Below are 12610 nucleotides of genomic sequence, written 5' to 3'. Positions count from 1 at the left end.
CGGCAACAGCTGCTGTAAAGAGACACAGATTCTGTATGGAGCCTCCACGGAAACAGCTGCTGTAAAGAGACACAGATTCTGTATGGAGCCTCCATGGCAACAGCTGCTGGAAAGAGACACAAATTCTGTATGGGGCCTCCATGGCAACAGCTGCTGTAAAGAGACACAGATTCTGTATGGGGCCTCCACGGCAACAGCTGCTGTAAAGAGACACAGATGCACAGCATTAGCATTAAATACAGTAATTCAGCATCATGCTTTCTCTTATGTGGTACTTTTAAAAAGCCATGATTAGGACACCAATATAAAATGTTACCTCTGTAAATGTGCACAGTAATTTAGCAGTTCTTCCATTTCCCATGGTTATACCAATGTTTTCCATGTTTTATAATAGGCTTTACCATACCTCTCTGGGATTTACAACACTTACCTTCGCTTTACTATGCTCCCAGACAGAGAGACACCAAAGGGAGGTCACTTAACGATCAGCAGAAAGAAAAAAACAGCTTACAAAGATGTACTTTTTTCCTTTTAATTTAGAATACGTGAGTTTTTTAGCCTTTTGATGCCTCATCAATGAACAAATCCTAGAATGGCCCCAAGCTGATCTTTGAAGTGAGTCTCTGGAGAATCGTCTAGTCGATACTCAGCCTTTATCTGCAAGCATGCCTGCGCCCCTCTGTCAGCATGGTTTAACACAGGGGTTCACTGCTGCAGTGCCTCAGTGACAGCGCTGGCTCTGAACTGCCAAATATAAACTGTTCAATCTGTTCCTAACAGAAATTAACCGAAAAAATTCAATAACATTCAACCTAATTTCATGGATTCTTAACTTGAATGTCTTTGATATAATACAATACTATATATGATAGTAGTCTTAAGCATACATCACATTAATATCTCTACACGTGAAATCCTGTTTATTTTAATCAATGGAAAAATCAGATTCCTAATGAGATTTCTACATTACCGCATCTGCTTGCTAAACTTTGTGATTGTGTTATTTTTTTTAAATAGATCATCAAAGCTCCTCTTAAAAGCACAATCAGATCTGTTTTCCTTCTCAGATGTTGACTGAGCAGTTGTTTACTTGCCCCTATGGTTAGAACCCTGACCTTCTCCCTGCGTTAGTGATGGGTTAGCAAGACTGTAGCTGTAAGAAGCAGGGATGGACAAACAGGCAGACGCAACTCTTATGAAAGGTGTCCCTGAAGCACTTAAACTTATTGTTCTCTGTTGCTAAAAAAATTAGTCATTTTCCATGAAATGTTTTTTTAGTCTAATCTCAGGTCTACAGAATACCCAAAGCAAACAGAAGCCAATAAATCCAATTATTTTAATCAGTGACTAAGACTAATAGTGCCAGCGTGACATCTCAGGATAAAGTAATGATCTCTGACAGATCTTAACTCCTGCTGCCATGCTGGGACTCATAGCTGACAATATATTTCATTTATGACTTGCTGAATCTCTCTGATTCTACACCACTGTAAGCAGAGGCTAAGTACTGTAGCATTACCAGACCCCTAGATTGATTCTATATGTGAATCATAGTAACAATGAAACAACATGAACCTAATGTCAGTCATACAGTAAAAGACAATCTTTGGTCAGAGGAATATGGGACACAATAATGAAGATGTCTCTTGCTGGTTTGGGCAATAATATTAAGCCATAGGTTAAGGTATTTTATCTGCAGACAGGCTTAAACACAATGGTTACTGGCCAGCTGGTTCTCTTGTGAGGATCAGGAGCATGGACAGCAGCTTCTTCTGAAGGAGATTAAGCACGTTGAACGGGCTGGCTCTTCTGAAGGAGATTCAGCACCTTGGACAGCGGCTTTTTCTGAAGGAGATTCAGAACCTTGGACAGCTGGTTCTTCTGAAGGAGATTCAGCACCTTGGACAGCGGCTTTTTCTGAAGGAGATTCAGAACCTTGGACAGCTGGTTCTTCTGAAGGAGATTCAGCACCTTGGACAGCGGCTTTTTCTGAAGGAGATTCAGAACCTTGGACAGCTGGTTCTTCTGAAGGAGATTTGGCACCTTGGGGCAGAGGACAGCTGGTTTTGAAGCTTCACTGATCAATTCAGCACACTGGACAGCAACTGGGATCATGCTGGATTTTCAATACAAGCTCCCTAGCAATTGATCGCCATTTAAAAGCAGGAGCTTTTACAATGGTTACAATGGTTTGATGGTTGAAGCAATGACCTCTCCAACAGTAAAACATTTCTTCAGTAGGCATCAGTTGCTAAGATTCAAACAGTGTACCCCTTCAAACATTTCTGGCACATTGGTATCCTACCTGTCCTCCCGATCTCTTCAGTCCTTGGATCTGGGTCTGCTCTGTGACTAGGAGGCCCATGCTGTGCTCATAATCTCTGGACCACCCTGCTGCAGCATATCAGGGATTCCTAGACTATAACATTTCTTAAATATCATTGTTAGACTTATTTGTTTCACATAGCTTTTAATTAAATTAGGGGAAAAAACAGTTTGAATTTGCAAAAAGTCTGGTCAGCAGTTGACAGGTCACATAAATTATCATCTGAATTTATTTGAATGAAATTACCTTTGTCCGACAACCTTTAGGCTGGGTATCTGAGACATGTTTAATAGAAATGAAAAATGATGCTCACGATTCTGTGTATTGATCTGGCAACATGAATTTGTTGATACAATGAATGATTGTGGGATCATATCCTGACCTAGACAATCTGCATAGGGTCACCCTGTGTGTCATATGAAGGAGGACTTTGAAAACATTATGGGTAAATTGCAGAGTACCAGTGATTCAGTCACATCAAGCGGACTAAAATGCAGACTAGAAAATCCTGCAGATCTGTACTACCTTAATCCTGATTGCAACGTACCAAATGGGTGATCCTGGTAATTGGTTTAACTGACAGGAACAAGTGGAACAAGAGGGGACTAACCTACAGCTATGATTTTGCATCACCCTATAGAATTAACACATTTTGCTTCATAAAATCTGCAGGCATGCCTGCACCCCTCTGTCAGCATGGTTTAACACAGGGGTTCACTGCTGCAGTGCCTCAGTGACAGCGCTGGCTCTGAACTGCCAAATATAAACTGTTCAATCTGTTCCTAACAGAAATTAACCGAAAAAATTCAATAACATTCAGCCTAATTTCATGGATTCTTAACTTGAATGTCTTTGATATAATACAATACTATATATGATAGTAGTCTTAAGCATACATCACATTAATATCTCTACACGTGAAATCCTGTTTATTTTAATCAATGGAAAAATCAGATTCCTAATGAGATTTCTACATTACCGCATCTGCTTGCTAAACAATGCTTCATGTTAGATTTCGAGATGTCAACTGACCTGAATTCACAGTGGCTATTGCAACCATTAACCCTGATGTGTACTGTAAAGTGTGCTTCTTCATCAATTATAGTGGTAATTGGGTTATCAGTGAGGAATACCTGTATAATGATGTGTAGTGTAATGTGTGCTTCTTCATCAGTTATAGTGGTAATTGGGTTATCAGTGAGGCATCCCTGTATAACGATGTGTAGTGTAATGTGTGCTTCTTCATCAGTTATAGTGGTAATTGGGTTATCAGTGAGGAATACCTGTATAATGATGTGTAGTGTAATATGTGCTTCTTCATCAGTTATAGTGGTAATTGGGTTATCAGTAAGGAATACCTGTATAATGATGTGTAGTGTAATATGTGCTTCTTCATCAGTTATAGTGGTAATTGGGTTATCAGTGAGGAATACCTGTATAATGATGTGTAGTGTAATATGTGCTTCTTCATCAGTTATAGTGGTAATTGGGTTATCAGTGAGGAATACCTGTATAATGATGTGTAGTGTAATGTGTGCTTCTTCATCAGTTATAGTGGTAATTGGGTTATCAGTGAGGTATACCTGTATAATGATGTGTAGTGTAATGTGTGCTTCTTCATCAGTTATAGTGGTAATTGGGTTATCAGTGAGGCATCCCTGTATAATGATGTGTAGTGTAATGTGTGCTTCTTCATCAGTTATAGTGGTAATTGGGTTATCAGTGAGGAATACCTGTATAATGATGTGTAGTGTATTGTGTGCTTCTTCATCAGTTATAGTGGTAATTGGGTTATCAGTGAGGAATACCTGTATAATGATGTGTAGTGTAATGTGTGCTTCTTCATCAGTTATAGTGGTAATTGGGTTATCAGTGAGGAATACCTGTATAATGATGTGTAGTGTAATGTGTGCTTCTTCATCAGTTATAGTGGTAATTGGGTTATCAGTGAGGAATACCTGTATAATGATGTGTAGTGTAATGTGTGCTTCTTCATCAGTTATAGTGGTAATTGGGTTATCAGTGAGGAATACCTGTATAATGATGTGTAGTGTAATATGTGCTTCTTCATCAGTTATAGTGGTAATTGGGTTATCAGTGAGGAATACCTGTATAATGATGTGTAGTGTAATATGTGCTTCTTCATCAGTTATAGTGGTAATTGGGTTATCAGTGAGGAATACCTGTATAATGATGTGTAGTGTAATATGTGCTTCTTCATCAGTTATAGTGGTAATTGGGTTATCAGTGAGGAATACCTGTATAATGATGTGTAGTGTAATATGTGCTTCTTCATCAGTTATAGTGGTAATTGGGTTATCAGTGAGGAATACCTGTATAATGATGTGTAGTGTAATATGTGCTTCTTCATCAGTTATAGTGGTAATTGGGTTATCAGTGAGGAATACCTGTATAATGATGTGTAGTGTAATGTGTGCTTCTTCATCAGTTATAGTGGTAATTGGGTTATCAGTGAGGAATACCTGTATAACGATGTGTAGTGTAATGTGTGCTTCTTCATCAGTTATAGTGGTAATTGGGTTATCAGTGAGGAATACCTGTATAATGATGTGTAGTGTAATGTGTGCTTCTTCATCAGTTATAGTGGTAATTGGGTTATCAGTGAGGAATACCTGTATAATGATGTGTAGTGTAATATGTGCTTCTTCATCAGTTATAGTGGTAATTGGGTTATCAGTGAGGAATACCTGTATAATGATGTGTAGTGTAATATGTGCTTCTTCATCAGTTATAGTGGTAATTGGGTTATCAGTGAGGAATACCTGTATAATGATGTGTAGTGTAATGTGTGCTTCTTCATCAGTTATAGTGGTAATTGGGTTATCAGTGAGGAATACCTGTATAATGATGTGTAGTGTAATATGTGCTTCTTCATCAGTTATAGTGGTAATTGGGTTATCAGTGAGGAATACCTGTATAATGATGTGTAGTGTAATGTGTGCTTCTTCATCAGTTATAGTGGTAATTGGGTTATCAGTGAGGAATACCTGTATAATGATGTGTAGTGTAATATGTGCTTCTTCATCAGTTATAGTGGTAATTGGGTTATCAGTGAGGAATACCTGTATAATGATGTGTAGTGTAATGTGTGCTTCTTCATCAGTTATAGTGGTAATTGGGTTATCAGTGAGGAATACCTGTATAATGATGTGTAGTGTAATGTGTGCTTCTTCATCAGTTATAGTGGTAATTGGGTTATCAGTGAGGAATACCTGTATAATGATGTGTAGTGTAATGTGTGCTTCTTCATCAGTTATAGTGGTAATTGGGTTATCAGTGAGGAATACCTGTATAATGATGTGTAGTGTAATATGTGCTTCTTCATCAGTTATAGTGGTAATTGGGTTATCAGTGAATACCTGTATAATGATGTGTAGTGTAATGTGTGCTTCTTCATCAGTTATAGTGGTAATTGGGTTATCAGTGAGGAATACCTGTATAATGATGTGTAGTGTAATGTGTGCTTCTTCTTCATCAGTTATAGTGGTAATTGGGTTATCAGTGAGGAATACCTGTATAATGATGTGTAGTGTAATGTGTGCTTCTTCATCAGTTATAGTGGTAATTGGGTTATCAGTGAGGAATACCTGTATAATGATGTGTAGTGTAATGTGTGCTTCTTCATCAGTTATAGTGGTAATTGGGTTATCAGTGAGGAATACCTGTATAATGATGTGTAGTGTAATGTGTGCTTCTTCATCAGTTATAGTGGTAATTGGGTTATCAGTGAGGAATACCTGTATAATGATGTGTAGTGTAATGTGTGCTTCTTCATCAGTTATAGTGGTAATTGGGTTATCAGTGAGGAATACCTGTATAATGATGTGTAGTGTAATGTGTGCTTCTTCATCAGTTATAGTGGTAATTGGGTTATCAGTGAGGAATACCTGTATAATGATGTGTAGTGTAATATGTGCTTCTTCATCAGTTATAGTGGTAATTGGGTTATCAGTGAGGAATACCTGTATAATGATGTGTAGTGTAATGTGTGCTTCTTCATCAGTTATAGTGGTAATTGGGTTATCAGTGAGGAATACCTGTATAATGATGTGTAGTGTAATGTGTGCTTCTTCATCAGTTATAGTGGTAATTGGGTTATCAGTGAGGAATACCTGTATAATGATGTGTAGTGTAATATGTGCTTCTTCATCAGTTATAGTGGTAATTGGGTTATCAGTGAGGAATACCTGTATAATGATGTGTAGTGTAATGTGTGCTTCTTCATCAGTTATAGTGGTAATTGGGTTATCAGTGAGGAATACCTGTATAATGATGTGTAGTGTAATGTGTGCTTCTTCATCAGTTATAGTGGTAATTGGGTTATCAGTGAGGAATACCTGTATAATGATGTGTAGTGTAATGTGTGCTTCTTCATCAGTTATAGTGGTAATTGGGTTATCAGTGAGGAATACCTGTATAATGATGTGTAGTGTAATATGTGCTTCTTCATCAGTTATAGTGGTAATTGGGTTATCAGTGAGGAATACCTGTATAATGATGTGTAGTGTAATATGTGCTTCTTCATCAGTTATAGTGGTAATTGGGTTATCAGTGAGGAATACCTGTATAATGATGTGTAGTGTAATATGTGCTTCTTCATCAGTTATAGTGGTAATTGGGTTATCAGTGAGGAATACCTGTATAATGATGTGTAGTGTAATGTGTGCTTCTTCATCAGTTATAGTGGTAATTGGGTTATCAGTGAGGAATACCTGTATAATGATGTGTAGTGTAATATGTGCTTCTTCATCAGTTATAGTGGTAATTGGGTTATCAGTGAGGAATACCTGTATAATGATGTGTAGTGTAATGTGTGCTTCTTCATCAGTTATAGTGGTAATTGGGTTATCAGTGAGGCATACCTGTATAATGATGTGTAGTGTAATGTGTGCTTCTTCATCAGTTATAGTGGTAATTGGGTTATCAGTGAGGAATACCTGTATAATGATGTGTAGTGTAATGTGTGCTTCTTCATCAGTTATAGTGGTAATTGGGTTATCAGTGAGGAATACCTGTATAATGATGTGTAGTGTAATGTGTGCTTCTTCATCAGTTATAGTGGTAATTGGGTTATCAGTGAGGAATACCTGTATAATGATGTGTAGTGTAATATGTGCTTCTTCATCAGTTATAGTGGTAATTGGGTTATCAGTGAGGGATACCTGTATAATGATGTGTAGTGTAATATGTGCTTCTTCATCAGTTATAGCAGTAGTTGGGTTATCAGTGAGGGATACCTGCATCCGACAGTATTCTGAATAAAGGCTGGTTTATACTTCTCTCGGACAAAAGCCATACATCAGCTACAGACAAGTTTACCGGTGCGCCAGGTGGACTGAAGCACCCCTGAGCTCTCTTTTTGACGCAGTAAAGTGGTCTTAGCTGTCGGTCATTCTTTCAGCCAGTCTGAGTTACTGCCAGTGTCGACTTGTCATGGGTGTCTCCACAATCCCGGAACACTGAGACAGAATGGGATTTTAAAATTGCCCCTAAACTGAATGAAGTGAATGTGTAAATTGCCTCCTATATATTTGCTAAAACGAATATTGTTGCTGAATTACTATGAGCAGCAAACAAGTAAAACTGACCAGCTGTTCTCCACACTGCCTCCGATCAGATGCACTGAACAGCTGAGCAACGTTATTGATTGATAGGGACAGTAATTGCACATCATGGGCGGTTTAATATATATTCTGTGCCGTTTCCTTCTTCAAATAAACACTTTGACACAGGATGCCAGGAAACGCCATAGCGTGTGTTTATTATTTACAACAAAAAGAAAATAAACAAAACAAAACCTAACCCCATCTCGGGCCCTACATAAGCAAATGTTTTCCTAACTAATAATAAGGCAGGCTAAGCCTGTTACCTTGTCACCAAAACCAAATTGTAATCCAAATACCTTTTCCAATTGTTCGTTTTCCCGTTTCACAATACTCTCAATAACCAGCTTACTCTCCCAACCAAACTCCTACCATCGCCCACCCAAAACACACACACTCACACCCTTTTAAACCTAATTAATTAATTGGTTCATTGAATCAACCAGGAGTTGGTCCTGACTCCTGTACATCTACTGGGTCCTAATATATATATATAAAGAATAACAATAATACAAATAAAAATACATTGTATTCATTATTTTGTTATTTAAGCACCAATATTAATTTTAGCAAAGGTTCATTTGTGCTTTAATTTCACTCAGTTTAGGGGCATGTTTAAAATCCTCTTCTGTTGCTCATGTTTATGAACTTCTTCTATTAAAAGTTCCTCAAAAACGTGCTCTATCGTGCTTCACTCGCTTGCAACCATGCGACAAATGTTGGATTTTTTCAGCATCATCCGATCCTGTGTGTTTTGCTGTCGCAGACTAAGAAGGACAGGAGATGAGCCCGTTAATAATGATTCACTCATTCTGGAAATAGAAATGAAAAGAAACCTTAAAATGAGATGTCATCTCTTATGTGTTTAACTGAAAATAGATCAAAGACATTCTCCACCCTGCAGTAATACAATGTTTTTTTGTTTGTTTTTTTATAAATAGAATATTTTCATTAGGGGCTGGCATATTGCTGCAATGTAGCTTTATATTTTCCGGATGACTAAGACCAAAGAAAATTAAAGTTATTAGAAATCGATATTAGAAAGAGATATCTCACTAGAAATCCATTGTTGTCAGGTGACATCTTGTTTGAGTGAAACTCTAAAGAAATGTTAAGCTCATGTTAATCAAGCTATGATTTGTAAATACAAATGTATTGTGGTTTGTTCTTTTCTGCAATGTACTGTACAGTGCTTTGCAATACTTTTGTATAAAAACCACTATATAAATGCAATAGATAAATGCCTGTGCCTGGTTGTTTAATAATATGTTTTACTGCTCCTGCCCAAATTGTTTTTCAAATATCCATTGGTGGGGTGGCATATTGTTAGTAGTGAATAATATTTCAACTAAGTATCACACAACTTATTAATTAAAGAAAAAAGGGAACATAATTAACCCAGTGGAATATAATCAAATCATCCAACCCAGCTATTGCAGATCACCATGGCTGAAAACCTGCGGAGACGTAGGATTGTAGGACACTTATATGGTAAGTGGTTGTTATTTGCAGCCTCAAACCTAATTCTGTTGAGCTGTTCTCCCAAACGTGCAAGCACATCGTCACTTCATGAGTAAATAGCCACACATGGAAACTCCCCCTATTAAATCATTTAATGAACGTCAAACTGTAATTTACTTAAACAAGAAAAAGGACTATTTAAAAGCCCAGAGGGGTTCAATGAATTGCAGAATTATGTCATTCAAGTAAGTCTCTTGACAAAGCAACACTGATAACATATCAGATCTCAGGGACTGTTTAAGATACATACTTTGTATTTCACATTTGCATTTTTACAGTATGCCTGTAGTTAAATAGATATGCAGCCATCTCCCCTCAGTCCAGTAGCTCAGGACAACCCCCACAACACATAATTAGTATTAATATTTATTTGGTGAATATGGAGTTGGAACAAGATGAAAACCCCTTATTTATTTAAGGTCCATCACCTGGCCATTTAGACGAGACAGGAAAAGTCAGGGCAATATTTAAAGAGAGATCCTGCAGACGCAACTAATATGAATGAATATAATGAGTAGATAGGAACTCCTAGTCCAAAGCTGGCATGTCAGCTTTATTTCTAATTGACTGTGCTCTTTCTAAATCATTCCCGTCACCCCTGTGCCCCTGTGCTCTCCTCACACTCTCTGGTCTTGCTGTTTTTTGTTTTTGGTGTGCTCTCTGCAGTATCTGCAGCAACTATGGGGTACAGCACTGGGGCACATGTAGAGTGTGGGGCTGTGCTACTTGTGCCCTGTTCACTCTTGCTACTTTTCGGATGGTTTTGAGGAGATTTAGCTCTTCGGACAATTGTGGAGTGGAGTATATGTTTTGTTAGTGGCCAAATAAGGGCCTGTGTTAACTGCAAATTAACAAGGGTTCAGGAAATGCAATGCACCTCCACTGAGCTTTGGAGGCAGGAGGTAGTTAAGGATCGTTTTAGTTTATAGCTTATAAAACCTTCTTCTGTCACTTGTTTTGTAACAACCTCTGTGTTGTGGGCTCCGAAATGATTGTAGCAGTGTGCTGTGAGACCGGACTATAAATGAAACTAAGGTCACTCTCCTGATGCTAGTCTTCTTCCATTAAATGTACTGCACAAAAATACAATTAAAAAACATCAACTGCAGTACTGAGTGAGTGCAGAACTCTGCCCTTTGCTCATCGGACATCCATGTGTCTGCAGCTGTCTGTTTGAGTCGAGAGGGTTCGCCCCTTGATGCAGCTTCTCCTTCCCTGTCTCCTCTACTTTATTTGCTTTAAAGTCCCTGTTTTATGCTGAATGAAATGTCTTTCTAATAATGTATTTATTATTTATTCAAACATTCATATTCTGTTTCGGTGATTCAGGATTCACAGACATCCGTTCTATAAAACGCTGGAGGACAAAAAGGTATTAAAGGTGACCTTTCATGAGTAATAATAATAAAACAGACACATTAAAATATTCTGTCAGCATTGCATTTTTGCTAGAAAAGCAAGGTTTAGAGTGCAGGTATTAACTCCCTGCTCCATCCCCTAGGAATCCTGTGTGTTTCATGGGATTCTTGTCTTAATTAAGGATTATCAGAGGCGGCCACCATGTGCTAGGAATGCAGCATTGTGGCTCAACTCTCTTTATGAGACAGGGAGCTGCTGCACGGGGCTGGTAGGCAGACAGGGAGCTGCAAGAGCTTATTCACTTCCCAGAATCACTCTGATAGGCACACCTTGTACAGAGCGGGTGTAAAAGAGCATTAGAGATTTGCACAGTCTTACTGCAACTGCAGCGTCTGATGCCCAGGTGGCGGTGTATGCTGTGCAAAGTGAGTCCAACCCAAAGATCCAGTGCCGGGTAACAGCGTGTTTCTCTGGTCCGGTGAACACGTCTCAAACAGAAGCTTAAAGAGGAGATGATGTTAGTGAGAGTATGCAGAGGGAGTGCAAAACCTAGCAGTCTATTTGTGGATCTACTGCTCAGCATTAGATGCAATTGGGAATCATGTGCTAACGGTTACATACAGTACAGTGGGCCATTCACAAAACTTTAACTCACTTTAAAGAATGTTTTTTCAAAGTCTGTTTTTCTAAATAAATTGAAGTTTGATATCCATGAAACTGTTCTTTACCGTTGTAAAGGAAACCATCAATAGCCCAGAACCATTTCGGCAATATCAAATATCAATAACTGGAGCTGAGGGACTGGGAGGCAGTGTGGTGTAGTGATTGGAGCTGAGAGACTGGGAGGCAGTGTGGTGTAGTGAGTGGAGCTGAGAGACTGGGAGGCAGTGTGGTGTAGTGATTGGAGCTGAGAGACTGGGAGGCAGTGTGGTGTAGTGATTGGAGCTGAGAGACTGGGAGGCAGTGTGGTGTAGTGATTGGAGCTGATTGACTGGGAGGCAGTGTGGTGTAGTGATTGGAGCTGAGGGACTGGGAGGCAGTGTGGTCTAGTGAGTTAGAGCTGAGAGACTGGGAGGCAGTGTGGTGTAGTGATTGGAGCTGAGAGACTGGGAGGCAGTGTGGTGTAGTGATTGGAGCTGAGAGACTGGGAGGCAGTGTGGTGTAGTGAGTGGAGCTGAGAGACTGGGAGGCAGTGTGGTGTAGTGAGTGGAGCTGATTGACTGGGAGGCAGTGTGGTGTAGTGATTGGAGCTGAGGGACTGGGAGGCAGTGTGGTGTAGTGAGTGGAGCTGAGGGACTGGGAGGCAGTGTGGTGTAGTGATTGGAGCTGAGGGACTGGGAGGCAGTGTGGTGTAGTGAGTGGAGCTGAGGGACTGGGAGGCAGTGTGGTGTAGTGATTGGAGCTGAGAGACTGGGAGGCAGTGTGGTGTAGTGATTGGAGCTGAGGGACTGGGAGGCAGTGTGGTGTAGTGATTGGAGCTGAGGGACTGGGAGGCAGTGTGGTGTAGTGATTGGAGCTGAGAGACTGGGAGGCAGTGTGGTGTAGTGATTGGAGCTGAGGGACTGGGAGGCAGTGTGGTGTAGTGGTTAGAGCTGAGGGACTGGGAGGCAGTGTGGTGTAGTGGTTAGAGCTGAGGGACTGGGAGGCAGTGTGGTGTAGTGAGTGGAGCTGAGGGACTGGGAGGCAGTGTGGTGTAGTGATTGGAGCTGAGGGACTGGGAGGCAGTGTGGTCTAGTGGTTAGAGCTGAGGGACTGGGAGGCAGTGTGGTGTAGTGATTAG

General features: G+C 39.7%; 2 protein-coding genes across 2 annotated transcripts in view; one reads left to right on the top strand and one right to left on the bottom strand.

Annotated features, from left to right (window-relative positions):
* LOC121327399 (dedicator of cytokinesis protein 2-like) overlaps positions 1–12610 on the top strand; it is a 457752-nt gene that overhangs the window by 186713 nt on the left and 258429 nt on the right. The gene's annotated exons all lie outside the window — the stretch shown is intronic.
* LOC121307231 overlaps positions 8563–12610 on the bottom strand; it is a 65728-nt gene continuing 61680 nt past the window's right edge. Inside the window, exon 3 of the mRNA XM_041239372.1 lies at positions 8563–8762. Within this exon, the coding sequence (XP_041095306.1) occupies positions 8642–8762 (121 nt within the window). The 3' untranslated portion in view covers positions 8563–8641. The remainder of the gene's footprint in view (positions 8763–12610) is intronic.

This window comes from Polyodon spathula, chromosome 2 (assembly GCF_017654505.1).
Source record: "Polyodon spathula isolate WHYD16114869_AA chromosome 2, ASM1765450v1, whole genome shotgun sequence".
In the NCBI taxonomy this organism is placed as follows: domain Eukaryota; kingdom Metazoa; phylum Chordata; class Actinopteri; order Acipenseriformes; family Polyodontidae; genus Polyodon; species Polyodon spathula.
Note: the sequence above shows the minus strand (reverse complement) of the source record. Positions and strands in the feature narration are given on the sequence as shown.